The sequence below is a fragment of the Ptychodera flava genome, chromosome 11 (genome assembly GCF_041260155.1).
Source record: "Ptychodera flava strain L36383 chromosome 11, AS_Pfla_20210202, whole genome shotgun sequence".
NCBI lineage: Eukaryota > Metazoa > Hemichordata > Enteropneusta > Ptychoderidae > Ptychodera > Ptychodera flava.
The window spans coordinates 28,410,277-28,430,267 of NC_091938.1; the positions used below are offsets into that span (position 1 = coordinate 28,410,277).

The 19,991-nt window shown below is 37.5% G+C and overlaps 1 protein-coding gene across 1 annotated transcript in view; it reads left to right on the forward strand.

The window, feature by feature from the left end:
- The first annotated feature begins 430 nt into the window (after positions 1-430).
- LOC139144002 (p53-induced death domain-containing protein 1-like) overlaps positions 431-19,991 on the forward strand; it is a 30,609-nt gene continuing 11,048 nt past the window's right edge. Inside the window, exons 1-4 of the mRNA XM_070714640.1 lie at positions 431-569; positions 9,520-10,090; positions 10,667-11,149; positions 16,519-16,589. Of these exons, the coding sequence (XP_070570741.1) occupies positions 9,541-10,090; positions 10,667-11,149; positions 16,519-16,589 (1,104 nt within the window). The 5' untranslated portion in view covers positions 431-569; positions 9,520-9,540. The remainder of the gene's footprint in view (positions 570-9,519; positions 10,091-10,666; positions 11,150-16,518; positions 16,590-19,991) is intronic.

Genomic DNA, 19,991 nt, shown 5'->3' on the forward strand with positions numbered 1-19,991 from the left:
AAAAACAAAAAAAACCCCAAAAAAACACACGAACCTTTCTCGCAGAATTTTCCATTGTTGACGATATATACATTGCAACTTCACACATCAAGAGTCACATTATAACCATTGGGCCATTGTATGCTCTAAAAGCATATATTAAAGGGACGAGCAGGTAGCATGTAAGAACGTGTCACTTGACTGTTTAAATGTTTTATTACCTTTTGTGTGCGCATTTAAAGCGCTTTTATTACCCACCTGCCTTTCGGAATTTGAGTGGACGCAAAATAAATAATATACTTATCAGGGTCCAAAGGTACTAGGAATTGACAAAATGTACAAGAACACGAAGACTACTATGCTAACCTGCACTAGTTGGCGGGCAATATATTACAGTTGAGTCGACACACATTGTTGACATGGTTGACAGGCGAAATGAAGTGAACCTTAACCTCTTTGACCCACCCATCGTAAAATGAATCAATGCCCGATTTAGTTCCCCATGAGAGCCTACACACTGTACTGTAGAAACAGGATTGCGGGTATTCACGCATACACTCCTTCAACTTAATGTGCAGCTGTTAATAGAGGTAAGCACATTTCTCACTGTGTTGTGTTATGGTTTGTGACAGTTTATAGCTTGTGAGTCGTTTCCATTTTGCATATTTAAACGTAAATTACTGTTTGACCCTATCTATTGTAGGCGGAAACTAGTTTAACAGTATGGCACAGGTTCATCTATAGGTGACCCTGAGCTGTTTTTAAGACATTTAGTTAAAGTTTGTGAACAAATAGTAGCCAACTAGATACTAATCATGACTTAATGCTAACCGAAACCAAAATGTTTGATAATATAACCCACCGAGTGTTTGAACGGTGGTCAGGGCCTTTCGGTTGTTGTCCAAACCTGGAACGTATTCTGCACTGTTAACACCACACACTTTAAGGAACAGGACAGGTATACAAAGAAACGTATGACATCAGCATTTATTTAACAGTCAGAGCTAGGCGAGGTCACAGTGATTTCAGAGCATGTAGCTACTGTGGTACTCAATTTTTACGTGTTTAAGGTGAACTCAATATAGGATAATTTGGTAAAGCTCGTCATGAATATTTCTCAAACGACTTGCTCATATTGTTGTTTATGACAGCTTAAAATTAATCGCATTTCTGTGTCATATGTTTGTAGTGCACATCCAAGCGTGTCATTGTTAGTGGCATTTTTAAATTCAGAGTGATTTTACTTCGACTTCCTTTATCAGTGCTGGACGATAGAGGGCACGATATTTACAGGTGACAGGAGACTGTGCATGCTTTGCTTTAATTGTGCTGAAGGTTATATATTAACGAACTAATAGGCTGGCCATTGCTACAGTGGGTTATAATCAATACTTAAGTGTTGTCGTCCAGGGAAAAGGATATTTATGATCAAAAAGAACTTCAATAAAAGCGTCATGTTTAAGAATGATAAAAGAAATTATTCATGGCACTTTGGAACTGTACGTAAAAGGAATATCCTGGATGTTTATTTGTTTAAACCGACGATTATAGACAGCTTGTGGCGTAACAATTTTTAAATTAATTTCGATACCAAATCACAAAGACAGTAGCTAATTCAGATGCATGTAGTCTCAGCGACTCCACAACTAAATGGCCCCTGATGGAAATGCGAAAATCAGAACCGTCATGAAATCTTCTCAGTATGCATGCTCATAACAATGTGTATTGTTTATAAAACTGCAGACCCTTTTTAATCAAAGTATAGAAAGAGGAAATAAACTCCAGTAACTTGACAGAACAAATGACCATGGGCGTATGGTTTCATAAATTTGACACGTTTTCCCACGTTTAACATATGTCACCTCCCCTATTGCAGTTTTAAATTTTCGTGAACCCGGATGCGATCGCGGATGTTTTGTCGTTTCAATTCACTACACGCCCTCATACAGTTAAATTGTTTTTGCCTTCGGGCAGGCCAACCCTCTGGTGCGTCTGATGAATAGATGTGACTACGCACCGAAACTTCATGTTGGTTACATTCAGTGTGGGCAGCCTTTTTGACAGGGTTGGAAAAGATAATTGTGATCTAAGGCGGAAGATTAAGAGATTACGCCTTCCTATGTAACAGAGCATGGTTTATTGAAATTCCTGTAATGACAGTCATTATCGTTATGTAGCAGACATGAGAAATAGGAAAATACCTTTAACATTGACGTTGGGAAATAAAAATTTTGCCGTAGCCTTCTGTAACACACACACCTAGAGTCAAGAAATAAGGCAAACGCTATGAAAACATTCTAACTTTTCCCCACACAGAAACTGGGCAGTTTGGATTATTCATACCTATCTTAATCCTACTGTTCGTAATGTTTATGTCGTAAACACATCTATCGCACACTTTAAACACCTTTCCCGGGTTCTTGAACCCGGTTGGTCAAAATTGGCTGTTCTGGCCTTTTTGATCACCCCTCTTAAAATGCTTGGATAGTTGACTTGGAAAACAATTAACATTAAAAGTTTCATTAGCAATTAAGCCAAACACCGGAGACATCATGAGACACGAACAATCGCAACAACACCAATTCAAAGAAAAGTCAAATTGGACTCCACGAACAGCAAAAAATACAAAAACCTGAAAGCTATCTGAAGCTGCTAAACTCGCACTTCTAGAGATACCCTTTCAAACAAGGAAACAAAACATGTCGCGTGCCCAAAGAATCGCGATAAACAAGCTTGCAAACAGTAGACAAATTACCATAAAAACCCTTCGACAAGGGTCGGGTTTTGTCTTTGTCAACACAAAAGATTACGTACACGAATGCGAAAGGCAATTACGCAACACTAAGTATTATACACAACTAGCCAGTGACGACACAGAACAAACAGTAAACAAAGTACACGAACTATTAAACAAAAATGTACGAGAACACAACACATTGATCATGATACTTGTAAGTATCTTGATCCAGAAAACATAAATCCGTACCCCGCAGTGGTACTTATTGCCTAAAAATTCAGAAACCTCGGCAAAATTCTAAAAGACACACTATTCAAAACAAAATTTACTAAAGTAAAGAAACATAGAACAAACAAACTGAACCACCAAACGGACTCACAACGAGTTCCAAACATTAATATACTTGCCTCGCTACTCGAAGAGCAAGACCACTAAAATGCATTAAAATAATTTTTCACAAACACAAATTAAGGAAAGAATCTACACTGCGACTGATGAGAAACCACACTCGGGTTTCGAAACGCAAGCGTCAAAGGGCCACTCTATCAACTCTGTAAAACAATAGGTCCGGCTGCGTCTCGCCATAAGCTTTCCCCACACAAACAAAACATTACCGTACACACTGATCCAAACTTCCCAACAAATATCCGAGGCGAAACAAACATTTTTGTTAACACAAACAATCGGATAAGAATGTAGGAACACATTTTGAAACGAATCAAACACAAACTCGACACAAAACATTTTGGATAGTTAGGTGGGAGCCTCTTTCACACTTTTTACATTCATTGCTCTTGTGTGGGGGGTTGTCAACCTGATGTAATCGCAAATCCTCAGATTTCCATCTGATATAAGTATGTACGTAAACAAGAAAAGTAAACTCATGAATTTTAATAGACGGGGTGGCTATGACCAATTTCAAGCCAGATTGGTCACAGCCACCCCGTCTAAGTCTGCGTGGGGAAAAGTTGTCATGAAATGAATGAATGACGAACGTTTGCATACTTATAAATAAGTCGCCTTATAAGGACAAATTTATTACTAGCTTTGTCAATGAAAACATTGGTCAACTGATGACAACTTTCAATAGAGAGAAGAGGATTTAAATCATATAACCAGCAATAATAACACCATTGCTGGAGTCAAATATAATGAAAATCGTAGTATGATCACCGGGTTTGTGTAACCGTTTCAACCGAAATGGTGAGTTGGAGACTGTCAACAGCCTCTCGTCAGCCCGTAGATATGGTTTGGTCCATTCCTGCCCTCATTCGAGGTTACAGCTCTTCTCTGCGAGCTTGAATTGTCAGCGTGACTTTGTAACTTGTTAGCCTTTTAGCTGGCTTAGCTAGACCGATGATAGCACAGTAGTGCATAGATGTTGGTATGTGAGAGAGTAACAGTGCATATTCGACTATGAGATCAGAGTCTGTTGACGTTATCCTTTGACGACCCTTGTCCTGTAGTTCCACACTCTGACACAGCAGTGCCACTTCATAAAGTGAGCCAAAGTGTAAACATTGTAAGTAGGTTTTTATTGAGTTGGTGTGTGGGTTTTTACCGTGTTGATGTTTTGGCCTATTTCTCGCCTTTTATTTGCCGCGTAATTTTAATTTTTCTATCATGTTATGTATTTTGCATTTTCCCCTTTAGTGCTATTTGTGTTTTATTTATTTCAAATGAATGTTTTATTTTATTTTGCACTGTTCCTCCCTGGAAATCAGTACATTTTGACCGAAGGAGCTAACCAGTATAAATATGAATAAATAATATAGAATAAATAAATAAATAAATAAATAAATAAATAAATAAATAAATAAATAAATAAATAAATAAATAAATAAATAAATAAATAATAATAAATACATACATACATACATACATAAATAAATAAAGAAAGAAAGAAGAAAGAAAGAAAGAAAGAAAGAAAGAAATAAATAAAGAAAGAAAGAAAGAAAGAAAGAAATAAATAAACAAGGTGCTATTGAGTACACCTTTCAAGGGACAAGCTTAATAAGGGGTGGTCAATTATATTTCGGTGTGGGGTGGAGGATTTTTTAAAAAAAATGTTGCTGGCGGTTTATAGGAAAAAATTGTCTGCTGGGGGGGGGGGGCAGGAAAATTTGCTTCAAGGAAGGCTATTAAAAAGAATTGTTGCCATGTACCCGAAAAAAGCAGATTGGTCTCCAGTAGTCTCTGGAGCTGCCGCCTGCGGCGGGTAATTATTGCCAAGCTTTCATAGATTGGTTGATAATTAATCTGCTACATAGGATGTATGATATTATGGGATAGTGGTAATATACAAGCAGAAACTTGAGTATGCGTGCATTTGTTCTTGTACTCTGGTTATTTGCAAATTGTTGACAAATGCATTACCGCTAAGTGTCAGATAATGCATTGTCAGTGTTTGTCAATGTTTGTCAAGTATAAGTTTAATATTTTTAAAGGTCCTATAGCTGTATCTTCTAGCATTATTGTTTGTGATTTTACTTCCAAACTAAAACAAGTTCGTGGGAATGTACTCTTTGAGAGGTGTTTATACATGTATAATAAACTGTCCACTGGGACTGTATGTGCAATTTTGAGCAAGATGAATAATGAACGTTTGCATAAACGTAAAATGGCACCCTCATGCAAATAAAGCAAAAACACTGTACGTCGTGCATGTATGCATTTCAATTTTCACAGAAACAACAGATTAGTTTAATATAATGCACAGTGCTGAATGCTTTCCACTGGAACATCATATGCTTTGTTTTCTTTGAATTATTAACAGTTTTTCAAAATCGCGGGAAATCAAGATAACGGTTAAAATTTAAATTTACTTGTCCAATTTTTCAGTTGTAAAAGACTATATCCTTTAAATTTGTAGAATTGAAAGAAAACCAGAGAAAATAGAAAGCCTTTTTCAGGTCAGCAATGTCAAGAGTTACAGCTACAGGGGCTTTAATATTTATATCAAAGTTTAAAATTCTCTCTTGAACCGTTTTTTTATTTTAAAGAAAAGTATTGGTAATGGAATAAAAACTTAGGTCATTTGATGAAATATTCAATGACGAAAAAAAACAACGTTTCAGCAGCAGCTCAAATATCAGTAACTGATTTTGTTTCGTGATATTCATTGCATATGTAATTGCATTAACTCCAGTCTTCTGTCTAACATGTTGACATTGACTTGTTTTTTAAATAATGGTGCACATTATAAGAGATATGACCTGGAAACGCTTCCAACACCGTGACATGTTGAAATAAAGTGCATATATTCGTATTACTCTGCATCATAGAAACACCTCTTAGTGAAGCTAACATTGTGCGTTGTAAAATATGGGACAGTGCCGTTGAAAACATTTCAAACAACGCAAGACCAAAAACATTAATAAATCCTTACCAGTAACCATAAGGTTGAATTTTATATAAAATCGAATCTTTGCTTAACACGAAAAAATTTAGCAAATTAAAGAAATAAATATTTGAAGAATAAATACATTCTATATAAAACTTTTATGAACTAAAATCAGCCTCACAAACTTTCTTAAACCAAAATGTATATGTACTCCAGGAAAAGGTAAAAAAGCGACTGTACCCCATTTCCTATAAAGTTTTTATAAAACAACATTTTTTTTGAAATACTTTGTATCATTTACCTAAGTACAAACTTCAATCAATCAGAAAACGATTTTCTGCAGCATGTGTCTTTTGCTATCTGAAAAGCTAAGCCATCGTAGAATCAACACAGCTACTTTTGTCACAACTTACACGTTGTGGTATCTGAATGTTAATATCTGTGTGAGCCAGCAAAATGAATTTCAATACAACTACACAATCTTTTTCTAGGAAGATCTATGACTACCAGTTAAAAATGACGACAACAAAATAGAGAAAATTGCAGATAGGTAGTCTACATCAGACATTTTTCATACTTTGTATATATTGAATAACCAAGAAGCGTCAGGATCTGTTTTAGGAAGCCCTACATGATGCACACACTTGCTACACACAATTCCTGGACATTTCTAAGTAAAGTAATGCTACACAGTAATGGAGATACCCCATGATCCATTATGATTTGTACAATTGGAGATTCGTTGGGTCCTTGGGGAAGTCTATAATGTCTTCCATGTATAGCCAGATTCAAAAACTAGTTATAGAAATCCTTAAAAATATTTTCAAGAACGCCATCTCTAATAAGCAATAAAACGGCCGGAGAAGTACGAATGCGATCGAGTTCTTCAGCTTCGTAGGCATGCAAGGTAACAGTGTGAAATAAATGGCGCATTTAGCGACATTTGTTGTTAAAATAAAAAATAAGCATGCAGTCCCAGTTATTATAACATCATTAATCATCCAAACACTCCAAAGGAGTAATTTTTCAATACAGGAATCATTTTAAGTAATGCCTGTCAAACTGATTGTTATGCGTAAATCAATCATTACATTATATCATGCTACCATGCGCCATCCTGATGGACGAGAGCTCATTCCACCGATGCTAAATACTGTTTTAGCACTGATAGCAGTGGTAAAACGGGCCCCCACACCAGCATTTTCGAAAATTTCCCACTCATTTGAACGTACCCATTGGATCTAAACCATAGACCCTCGAGAAGAACCGAAACGGTCCGCTTTGTGGGTCTGTAACTCACCTCTTGGTGAAAATAAGTTGCGATCGATGATAAAATACATCTCTGAAGCAGCACATTTGAGTGTGATGTAGACGAAAAATATTGAGGCGACAGCGCACCGTGGACTTTTAGGAGTCGAGACGCGATATATCCTACCGCTCTCTAAAATGAAGCTAGTATTCGTTCACACACTAATAAATTGCACTTCCTCACAGTAACGGTATGTCAGATATTCTTTACCAAAGTTTTGGCTGCAACAGACCAGGGTCTCTTAACGATGTAGACCAAGAAGTTCAAAATAACACTGGACTGACCCCTGGCGACTGCGACAAAATTTGACAACAAATGCAACGAGCATTGTCATCGGGCAACACATTCTGCACAACTGATCATCACAGTTGCAGTCATAGCACGTCTGGATTATTTCAAAACTGCATGTTTTCTGCAACAATTAACGTCCGAATTATCCATCAAAAATAGATCCTGTAACTTCACTGTACCACCTCTGAATGTCGCAACGGTCGACGTATACCGTATATACGCGTGAGCGGTAAAGAATGAGAAAAATATATTTTTAGTATGCAACAAACCAGGACTATTGTTCATATGTAAATTTACGAAAAAAATTTTACTTTTTCTTTTGATTTGAACTCTTGACCTGTTTTCTGTGTCTGCAGCAGGTATTTTTAAGAAGTATTATGATCGCGTTGCATGCGAATAAAATGCAATGTTGATGAACGTAATGCGTATTTATCGTAGGATATTGTGTGCTTGTATGTAATCCCAACATAAAAATGCTCGGTCTCGGGCGCAGAATTTCCGACGTTCGATCTCTCAGACGTCCATTTTCTGCATATTGGGCTTAAAGTGACGAAAATACCCAAACAAGACAACAAAGACACACAAGTTGATATAATATAATAGCAATAACCCCCTTCGCAGTCGGTTATACACTCGATTTTTGTACAATTCGCTCCATATAGCACTCGCCTATCGGCTCGTGCTATATGTCGCGCATTCTACCAAAATCTCGTGTATACCCTCCTGCGGCGTGGGTTATTGCTTAATTTTAGCATGTCACTGTCCCCAAATGCCTACAGTAGGGCTCTTCCAAACTTGAACATCAAATGTGGGTTATCGCGAATTACATTGATTGGATAATCGATATTTCCATAATCACTGTAAGTTGAACCACAGGGGGCAGATGAAAGTCCCCTGGGGTGGGGATGTTTTCTTTGTCCGACAGTTTACCTTTAATATTTGATTTTATTAATTTTGACTGTGATATTTCAAATAAAGCTTTCGACTCCAAACTGTCTGACTGTGTTCCAATTCCTTATCTCCTCTTCAACCAGTGCACATACCACTCTAATTGCTGCGCAAACATTGCCAACTTGTTAATGACTGAGCGTATCAGCGGATTAGCTTATTAAGTCAACACCACAGCCGTCCCACACGTAATGCGTGTGGGACGGCTGTGGTGTTGACTCAATCACTTAATCCGCTGATACCGACAGCGGATTAGCAAGTTGGCAATGTTTTCGGAGCAATTACAGTGGTGTATACACAAGTTGGAGAGGAGATAAGGACTTGTCGGTAATATATAAAGCAGTCAGACGGTGTGGAGTCGAAATCTGTATTTGAAATACCACAGTCAAAATTAACAAAAATTACTTGTAGTAATAAAGAAAGCAGTCAGACGGTTTGGACTTGAACTTTATTTGAAATATCACAGTCAAAAATTAATAAAATGAAATAAGGTAAACCGTTGCACCAAAAAACCTCCCTCCCCACCCCAGGGGACTGATTTCTTTCCACTATAGTTGAACCTGTTTTAAGATTATTGTATCTGTGAATCAAATTACACTGTTCAACTCAAGATAAGTAAGGGGTTGGAAATCAGTCAGTTGATCAGTTAAGTACTTCTGTTAGACGATTGTGAAATGGACTTGAAGTGACCGAAGTTGAAGAGTGAAACGGAAAACTGGTATATAAGGTTTTATAAAGAGAGATTCTTTAGATTCGGTTGTTTATCTGTACAATGGGTCGATAGACTCTAACAATAAAATTCATGATAAAGACAGTGAACTCTCCAATGGAGCTATATGTTACACTTTCTTTTAAAATCATTGAATAATTATTCTTTTTTCTATCATTCTTGAATTTCTGTTCTTCCTGTAGTAGCGGAAGATAACGCTAAACATGGAGGGCAATAGACAGATACTGTGTCTAGCTGATCGTGGATTAAAGACTCTACCGTCGCAATATTGTACCGATACAAGAATTAGGACTCTACAACTGGACAAGAACAAACTATCCAGCCTACCAGAGGAGTTGTCTTATCTCCGACAACTCGAAGATCTTCAGCTATCTTGCAATCTGTTCACTACTTTCCCAAGTTGCATCTGCTCACTGAAGCATCTTCAGAATCTGGACATGAGTGAAAATTACTTGTTAACTTTGCCAGAAGAGTTTTGTCGACTCGAGAACCTACGTACCTTAAATCTTGCAGACAACCGGTTAACCGAAATACCTGCGGCTGTCACCACACTCCGAAACCTGATGGAACTTGATATGAGTGAGAACAGTCTGCGGGCAATTCATCCTGGCATCGGTAAATTGCAAAATCTCACAACGCTGGTATTGGATAACAACAGCATCCAAGAACTCCCAGAAGAAATGTTTACATTGAGACTGCTTTCGTCACTTCATTTAGAGGCAAACGAACTCAAAAGCATTCATCCAATGATAGGTATGTGTGAGAAATTTACACATGGAAATTAGCGCAGCATTTCAGGCGGTTGCAATAACTGAGAGAAAGAAGATTCTCAATGCTTTGCTTATATTTTCATTGAATTAACTGAATTTTTAAAAGTAAACACTGCTTTGTGTTAAAAACTGCTAGTTATATTTTACACTGTTCATGTATTCTCTTTGTGTAGAGCCCTATATAGTGCAATTCGTTAAGTTACCTTCACAATCTCTTGACATATGAGTCACTTTCAATATTCCTTCATAAAAATGTTCAAATGTCGCAACTGTTGAAAAAAAAAAACTTAGTATCCTTACAGACAAATATCACCATGAAATATTGCAAGATATGTGCCGACATTCATTTGATGGTGAAATTCCTTCTACTGCGTGTCATAATTTTATACCGTAACTTATTTATGTATAGATGGCGTTAAGGATGTATGTTAATGTCTTCTACACTGGACTTAAAAACAAAATTGTGCGTCAGCTGCACAGCATCAATCACATAGTCGGCTTTGAGACTTTGAATATGTATTTCAAATTATTTACACTGTGTGATCACTATCGTTTTCAGCGAAGCTTTCCAATCTTTCCTACTTGGATTGTTCGGCTAACCGTTTGGAATGTCTGCCAGACATGGGCGCATTGAAAAATCTGACACGCCTTATCCTAGATGAAAACGAAATCAGTGTCCTCCCACAGAGCGTGACTGGGCTTTGGAGTTTAAAGCAACTTTCCTTGAGGAAAAACAAACTGGACGACCTGCCTCCTGAAATCGGTCAACTCAGAAATCTTCGCCAGATGGACTTGCGTTCAAACAGGATACAAACCAAAACACTCATTAAGATAATGCACATCACATCTTTGGAAGATCTTGACTTGGGGTACAATGCAATACACTGCATTCCAGTAGAAGTTCTGTCAAACCTGAAATTCCTGAATAAATTCTACTTAAAGGGAAATGCTGTCAGGTATCCTCCTTTAGACGTCTGTGTCCGAGGTTCTGAAGAAATGAAGAAATACTTCAAAGCACATCCAATGCCTGACATGTTAACGCGTAAGGATTTTTTCATTTTTTCTGTCAGTAAATTGACATCTTCCCTTAGTTTTAACGTTAATCTTACCATTGACGTTGATTTGATATAATAACAATACATTTCCTTTAAGCAATTACCCCCGCCGCAGGAGGTTATACACGAGATTTTGGTACAATGCGCGACATGTATACTAGAGCAGATAAGTGTGGTATTTTGGCAAAATATTTCATTTTATGATACAAGCATAAAACTTCGCAGAACCATCAATGGTGTATCACTTAGTAAAACATAACGCTAGCCACCAGAAAATCCAAGATGGCGGCCGTATGGCAGCCATTTTCCAATATGTTTGCCGTGCAACTATTTTAAGGTATAAAAAGCACAATTTATTGACGATTTAAGTGGTTTCATTGTCAAATTTTATGTTTATATGTGCCTGAGGCTGTTTTTGAAGGTCGTAAGGCATATTTTGTGCTTTTTTCAATCCAATATGGCGGCCGTAATGGCGGCCATTTTCCAGTATGGCTCCCATGCAAATCCTAGTTTTTACGGCGTAAAATGCACAATATATTATCCGTTTAAATGGTTTTAGCGTGTAATTGCATGTTTTTATGTTCCTGAGACTATTATTGCATGTTTAAAAGGTATATTTATTGATTTTATCATCCAAGATGGCAACTTCATGGCGAAAGAAGGCTTACAGGCAAATCTATATACTACATTTGTGGCATGAAAAGCACAATTTATTTCCGTTTAAATGGTTTTTGTGTGAAATCGTATGTTCCTTACATGCCCGAGACTGTTCTTGCAGGTTTAAAAGGCATGTTTTGAAATCTTGTTTATCTAAGATGATGGCTGTATGGTGGCTATTTTCTAATGCAGCTTCTAAGCAAAATCCATATACTATATGTTAGGGCATAAAATGCCCAATTCATTACCAAGTTAAGTGAATTTATGTCAAATTGCATGTTTGTATGTGCCTAAGACTGCTCTTTAATGTTTTAAAGGTATATTTTGTAATTCAATTCATCTCGAAAATGAAAAACATATAAAATTTAACCATTCAACTAGCACTCATTGAACCATAGCCAACTGCCACAAAACTTGTGTGTACTTTTTCAGACCAAACACTAAAACTTTATTTTGTCAACATTAACATGATACTAGTTTAGGCAGAACAACTTAAAGGTACGGTACTGTGCAAATCAGACCACTGCGATAACACCCACACCCACCGGCACATTCTCTATTACACAGCCATATTTTTTCAACTCTCGATAACTTTCAGCGATATGATATGGACGCTCTAAGTGTCACCTTCTTATTCCCATCCCACTCGCTTGTGTATAGGTCTACTGGGCAAATTATTTCCTGTCCCTATATATGACCTGCCTGATGTGCATCACATTGGCATGTTGTATGGGTGTCAACTGAATTGAAGGAATTACATTGAGATCGTTGCTGCTTGCAAATAAATCCAGTCTTGCATCATTCATATGTATAGCTGTGCTCGATCTATCATCCATGTATTAAAGAAACTTGTTCTAAAACTGCAAGACCCTCATCAATGACTGATGCCGGTTGTTGAGTGGGTGTTCGAAAGGTGATAGAGATATCCTCAAAGAAATTCCATGAGTACCATGCAGATTTCTTTCCCTAACCTTGGACAGCAGATACAAGATGGAACAGGAAATGAAGGCAACACGGATTGTTTCTACCTTTTTTGGTGATATTGTATGAGAGTAAATCAATGTGGTTTCACGACAACGATAAATATTGTAAGACACCATTGAATCGATTGTGATTTAACCCTTGTCATGTGATCAAGGTCCCCGGACAAACGGTTTTATTTTCTTGTGATTCGTCTAAATTGTGTTTAATGATCAAAGTGAGGTCCCTTCATCGGTCGCTCAAATAGTTTTGTATCCCCACATGTTCAGCTTGATGGTCGCAATTGTTCATCAGGCCGAGTTGCTAGAATCGTTATGTTGTGGTCTGATTGTTGCGTAAATTGTTATTCAGACCGTTCGTTTAAATTGTCCTCAATAACTTTTCATAGATAAGTCCATGTTTCCTCTTCTGACAATGGATAAACCGAAACAGGAAAACTATCTGGAAGTTACAAAGTTCATTATTTACCAGACATTCCTTTTGAAACCCAGATAAGAAACAACATGGCTTGGGCAGATAAGACTGTTCTGAACAATTTATCCCAAAACCGACACTTCACAATAAACCTCTAGACTGAAACACTCAGTCACGTGCGGGCGCTCCGGCGCACTGCGACCTATGTAAAGGGTTGTAGGTCGCAGTGCGCCGGAGCGACCGCACTCGACTGAATCTTTCAGTCTAAATAAGCCTCTTGATAAAGGAAGAGGTATAGTAATTGTGAATACGATAGATAACATTAAAGAAAGTAAAAGAGAGCTTCAAAATACAAACTCTTACTGTAAAGTACACAGGTCGACATTGACATTGACATCGAAAAAGAACTTGAAAACATGTGCGACAGGAAAATCAACGAAAAAATATGCACAGCATGATAGTATCTTCTCTCAAAATACAGAAACCCTCATCGGAAGGCACAATCTTTACATGGTGCCTTATTTTAAGTGCCTGTTTCCAGCCCAAAAAGGAGGAACTTCAAGACTATTTCTTAAAACCAATGGTTAAAAGACAATCAACAAATATCAAAGACACAAAAGACTTATTTAACAAGCTAGAATATAAAATACCAGAAAACCCTATTTTTATAACATTAGACGTCACGGTCACGGTAATATCAATGCACACAAACACGCCACAAAAATACTCCCTATGCGCAGTGATCGTGGCGATGGACCCTAAAATAGCACAACCTTACACGCACGATGTAAAAGAAAACCTACAAAAAACTGCATAAAATCGCTACTGTCGATTATTCTCAAACGCAATATATTGGAATTCAATTCAGAATAGTATAAGGCCAAAGTAATTAAATTCTTTGTTTTGCGTCCCCACCCGCGTAGAATTTTAAGGTTTTCATGAACAACACACACAATGTATTTGAAAAGGAAATTTTAGGACATGACCGCTTAGCTTTTCTGAACTAAAAGTTTGTTACAAGTTTTTATTTGCTGCAATCAAATTACATTGTGTTAATTTTCTTGTGTGTGTTTTTCAGCCGCTTAGACGCGTACCTTTTCCCATCTAGTTTGGACGCAAAACAAAGAATTTAATTACTTTGGCCTAATCATAGGCAGAATGTCTACATTTTAAAACCCATACAAAACCGACTGAAACGTTCCGTTATTTATGAAGAGCTCCTTCCACTCAAACAACATTTTCAATGGATTTGTTTAAGTAGATTTCTTTAAATATGCTCCACATGCAACAACAATGTGGACTTCATGAACAGAGTAAATTTCTTCACAAGAAATCTTCAACAACGAAATTACAGAAAAACAAATATTTTGTATCAGAAAAGAAGTTAACAAAAGTCAGCTATACCTCATTGACAAAGATACGAATAATGAAGTAACGACAAAACCTATCCATTCAATGACATTTATTCAATTCTTCGAAACCATCCTAATAAAACAATATTTTATAAGAAATGAAAATAATTACGGACGATCAAACACGGGCTTCAGTTTTTCCGAAAAAAATTATCATAGTATAGAAAAGGAATAAAAAACATAAAAGACATTCTCTTTCAAGAAAAACCACGCTCAAGCACAATTGAAAGGAATGGTCTCAGCTACAAAATACGCAAAAGCTAGACTACAACATAAAGATACACATCTTTTTAATAACCAATGGCTTATATGTCAAACTAAAGAAGTTGGAATACAAAACCATTCGAGAAAGTGATGAAGGGACCCCAATTTGCTCTGAATACACCATTAAGAGGAATCAGACAAACGTAAAACTTTTTTCTTGGGGGTCCAGATCACATGACCTGGGTCAAAGCCATATTAATTCATAAAAAACACATTGATCCACTCACTTTATCGTATCACTGACAAAGGTAAACCTTAAATCATTTCTTCAGCTCCTCCAGGCTGGCTCCGATCCTGCCAATCGAGTGTATACCCGACTACGAAGGGGGTTATTGCTATTATATTATATCAACTTGCGTGTCTTTGTTGTCTTACTTGGGTATTTTCATCCCTCTAAGCCCAAAATGCAGAAAACAGACGTCTGAGAGATCGAACGTCGGAAATACTGCGCCCGAGACCGAGCATTTTTATAAGTTGCGATTAAGTACAGGCACACAGTATCCTACGATAAAAACGCATTACGTTCATATCGACATTGTATTTTATTCGCATGCAACACGAACACTATACTTGTCAAACAATACCTGCTGCAGTCACAAAGAAAATGGGTCAAGAGTTCAAATCAAAAGAAAAAAGTTACAATTTTTTTCGTAAATTTACATAAGAACAATAGACCTGGCTTTTTTTGCATACTAAAAATAGTACTGCATAAGCGTAAACGGCATACGTCGGTCGTCGCGACAGTCAGAGGTGGCACAGTGAAGTTACAGGATCTATTTTTGATGGATAATTTTGACGTTAATTGTACCATAAAACAGGTAGTTTTGAAATAGTCTAGACTTGCGATTACTGTAACTGTGATGAACAGTTGTGCAGAGTTTGTTGCCCGATGCAGGGAGAGCTGGGCGCTGACACTGCTCGTTGCATTTGATATCGAATTTCGTCGCAGTCGCCAGGAGTCATCCCAGTGTTATTTTGAACTTCTTAGTCTACATCCTTAGGACACCCCGGTCTGTTATAGCCCATTGGTAAAGAATGTCTGACATACCGTAACTGTGAGGAAGTGTCAATTTATTTGTGTATGAACTAATACTATCTTCATTTTAAAGAGCGGTAGGATATATCGCGTCTAGACTCCCGTAATATCAAACAAAGTTCACGATGCGCCATGTCGCCAATATTTCTTGTGTGCATCACACCCCGAATGTTCTGCTTCAGAGATGTATTACATCATGTATCCCAACTTATTTACACCAAGAGGTGAGTTACCGACCCATACTTTATCTCTGTATCAAAGTTCGGTCTTCGGTCTTTGAAACAAAGTAGACTGTTTCGGTTTTTCTCGAAGGTCTATGTTTAAGATAGGTACGTTCAAATGCACTGACCGGGCAATTTTCGAAAATGCTGGTTTAGGGGCCCGTTTTACCACCGCTATCAGTGCTAAAACAGTATTTTAGCATCGATGGAATGAACTCTCGTCCAATCAGAATGGCACATGGTAGCATGATATAATATAATATATTTTAAACAATTTTCAAAACGTTGAATATCACCGTAATAAAATGAGATTATTTGCCATCCCCGTCTTAAAAGTAAACAATGTAACGACATTCTTTTATTTCTTACAGGTTTGGAAAGGGAAGATGACAATAACGATGACACCCAGAGTCAAGGAACATATTTTATACTACCTGATAAGGTTAGATTAATTTCGTAGTTTTTATTTCGATAACAGTGAAAAATTAATAGAAAAGCGTAATAGTGTAATATAATTTTTAATCAACTTCATTACTACTCACCTATTTAACATTACCATCCACTCACATCTATTCTTTCATTCGCTCTCTGTAAAACCTCTGCTCAAACTAACTAATCACTTACTCATATTAGCTGATCACTTTCCTGCTCTTGAACGTCCATCGTACTCACTTAGTGACGCTTACGTTTACAAACTGTCTGTTGAAAAAGTAAGTAAGTAAGTAAGTAAGTAAGTAAGTAAGTAAGTAAGTAAGTAAGTAAGTAAGTAAGTAAGTAAGTAGCCTAACTAAGTAGCCGAAGTAAGTGATGAGTGAACAAGCGAGTCAGTCAGTCAGTCAGTCAGTCGCTGATTGACTCACAACCTTTACCAAGTCTGAACGTACTTACCCGTCCTCCCATGGATTACCCCTTCCGTTCATCCAACACCGCGTTACCAACTATATTCCCTGTCTTTGTACTGTATGGTTTTCTGATTTATTGTCCCATCCCCCTACATAGGACCCTTTGCTATATGGACTCAAGTTTTGATACAGTGACCCACAAAACCCATGAGAAGGCTGTTATGTAGGTCATTTCCCCCACACTCATCATGACCTGAGTTCAATTAGTCTAGAACATTCTCAAGGTCACTGCCCTTGATGACCTCACAACCTTGAATTCAATTAGTCATGTTTGGAATGTTCTGGAAAGTTGATTAGTTGTGTAAGGGAGATAATTTTAGAACAGTAATTAGCATGTCAATAAAAGTTCTAGATTGTTCTTATATGCCTTTATAAAAGGGACGTGCACAGCTTCCAGTCAGACTTTTGGGATCGTGTCTCTTGTGTGTTACTAAACTCCAGCAGTAGTCATTCTCAAGACTTTCCAAGACCTTCACTGCCAACGCTGGATTTATACTGTGGACTTTGTGCAGCTTCAAGCCTGCAAGCCAAAGGACTGTTCATTCATCCGACTGACTGTTTCAACTCTGAGACTGGAGCTTCGCCGTCCCAGCTGAGATAAGTAGTCTGTACACTTTTAAAGCTTGTACTCTATCCCTGACTTAGCAATTAGTTTTGTTCGTAATAAATTTTGTTTAAACGGAAACTGCTGAGTTCACCCTTTTGTTCGTTTTCTCTGCACGTAACAAAATTGGGGGCTTGTCCTCGATTCGAACATTTTGAGCCGTTTGACAACATTTTGACAGCCTTTTCAAAACTACTGTATACTGTGAACTCAGCGAAATTTAATCATGGCGGAATTTAAACCAGACGAATTTATGGATACCTTGATCAGGACACATTTAATTCCCTCAGAAAAGACAACCTCATAACACTGGTCAATTTCCTTTAAGTAGAAGTCAAAAGATCTATGCGCAAGAGAGAATACAGTACCGTATTGCCAAACATCTAGTTGATTTAGGCCAATTGAGGAATCCACCCTGAAAGATTATGAGCCCGAGTCTACCTCTGAACTCAGAAAATTAGAATTAGAAATGCAGACAAATTTGGAGATCAAGAAACTAGAATTACAAATGAGAGAGAAAGAATTACAAATGGAAGAAAGACAGAGAGAAAAGGAGAGAGAATTGGAAGAACATCGACTACAGTTAGAAATGAGACGTTTAGAGCTTGGACAGTCAGGAAAATTCTTCCCTTCAGACAAGTTTGACATCACTAAGCATTTCAGGTTAGTTCCCCCTTCCAAGAAAAGGATGTTGATAAATATTTCCTTCATTTTGAGAAAATTGCTCAGAGTCTGGATTGGCCTAAGGAGTCCTGGTCTAGTGCTGTTTGCAGAGTGCTTTGGTGGGTAAAGCCAGAGAAATTTACATTCAGTTGTCAGTAGAGCAGGCTTCAGATTATGATTCTGTGAAGGAATTAATTCTCAAGGGCTATGAGTTGGTGCCTGAAGCTTACCGTCAGAAATTTAGGGATTGTGAGAAGGTGAAAGATCAAACTTATGTTGAATTTGCTCGAACAAAAGAACAACTGTTTGATCGTTGGTGTTCTTCTGAAAAGGTCAGTCAGAATTATGACAAAAATTACGACAGCTCGTTTTGATTGAGGAATTTAAAAGGTGCATCCGGAGTGATATCAAGACGTTTATCAATGAACAAAAGGCAGATACATTAGAGGTTGCTGCACGTTTGGCCGATGATTATTCATTGACCCACAAATCTTCATTTCTCAGCAAATCATCCCAGTCCTTTTCCTACAGAAACAATGCAGGTAAATTTAACTCCTCCTTTTCGTCCGAGAATTTTTCAAAGGACAGTAGAAAATCAAATGACAACAGTTCACAGAGTTCAAGTAACACTCCCACATCATCAGATCCCAAGTCTCAATCTCCTTCTGACAAACAGTTTGGTACACTTTCTTGTAATTATTGTAAGAAAGACGGCCATTTAATGTCAGAGTGTTTCAAATTGAAAAGAAGACGTAAAGGTCAAAGTGGTCAAAGTGGATCTAAGCCCACCGGCTTTATTTCTTCATCAACTCAATTAGAGTCTAATAATGTGTGCAACACATTTTCTGAGGTAAACCCCTCTTATCCCAATTAATGAGGTCAAGGTCAATTCTTCTCAAGATAGCATTATGGGTATTTTCGAGCCATTTATTCATAATGGTTTTATATCACTTTCTAGTGATTTCTCTTCCGCTACCCCTGTCAAAATTTTAAGAGATACCGGGGCTTCCCAGTCTCTTTTGTTGGCAGATACCCTGCCGTTTTCTGAAAAGTCATTTTCAGGTTCTAAAGTTCTTATTAAGGGGGTAGATTGTAATGACTACATTCCTGTTCCTCTCCATAATGTCTATTTGTCTTCGGACTTTGTTTCTGGACCTGTGACTTTAGGTATTAGGCCTTTTTTGCCTTTTGAAGGGATTCACCTTCTTCTTGGAAACGACCTTGCTGGGAACAAGGTCATTACTAATCCACTTGTGACTGATAATCCTACTTTAGATCAGGATCCAGAGCCAATTGAACAAGAGATACCCGATTTATTTCCTTCGTGTGCAATTACTCGAGCCATGTCAAAGAAAACTTCCGAGAATCAAAATACTCTCAAGAATAATGTCACAGATGTTGACTTAAATGACACCTTTCTCAGTCAGGTGTTTGACACGGATCATTCCGTTATCCCTCGTGGATTTGCAACTTCCAGTAAAACTGCTGACCAAAGTCAGACATTTTCTAGATCAAATCTCATTGCAGAACAACACAAAGACCCAGATATTTTGTCTTTGTTTGACAGGGTAGATGATGAAGGTAAAACTTCAGATAGCTCTGTTTCCTATTATACAAAGTCTGGTATTCTCATGCGTAAATGGAGACCTCCAGATGTTTTGGTTGATGACGATTG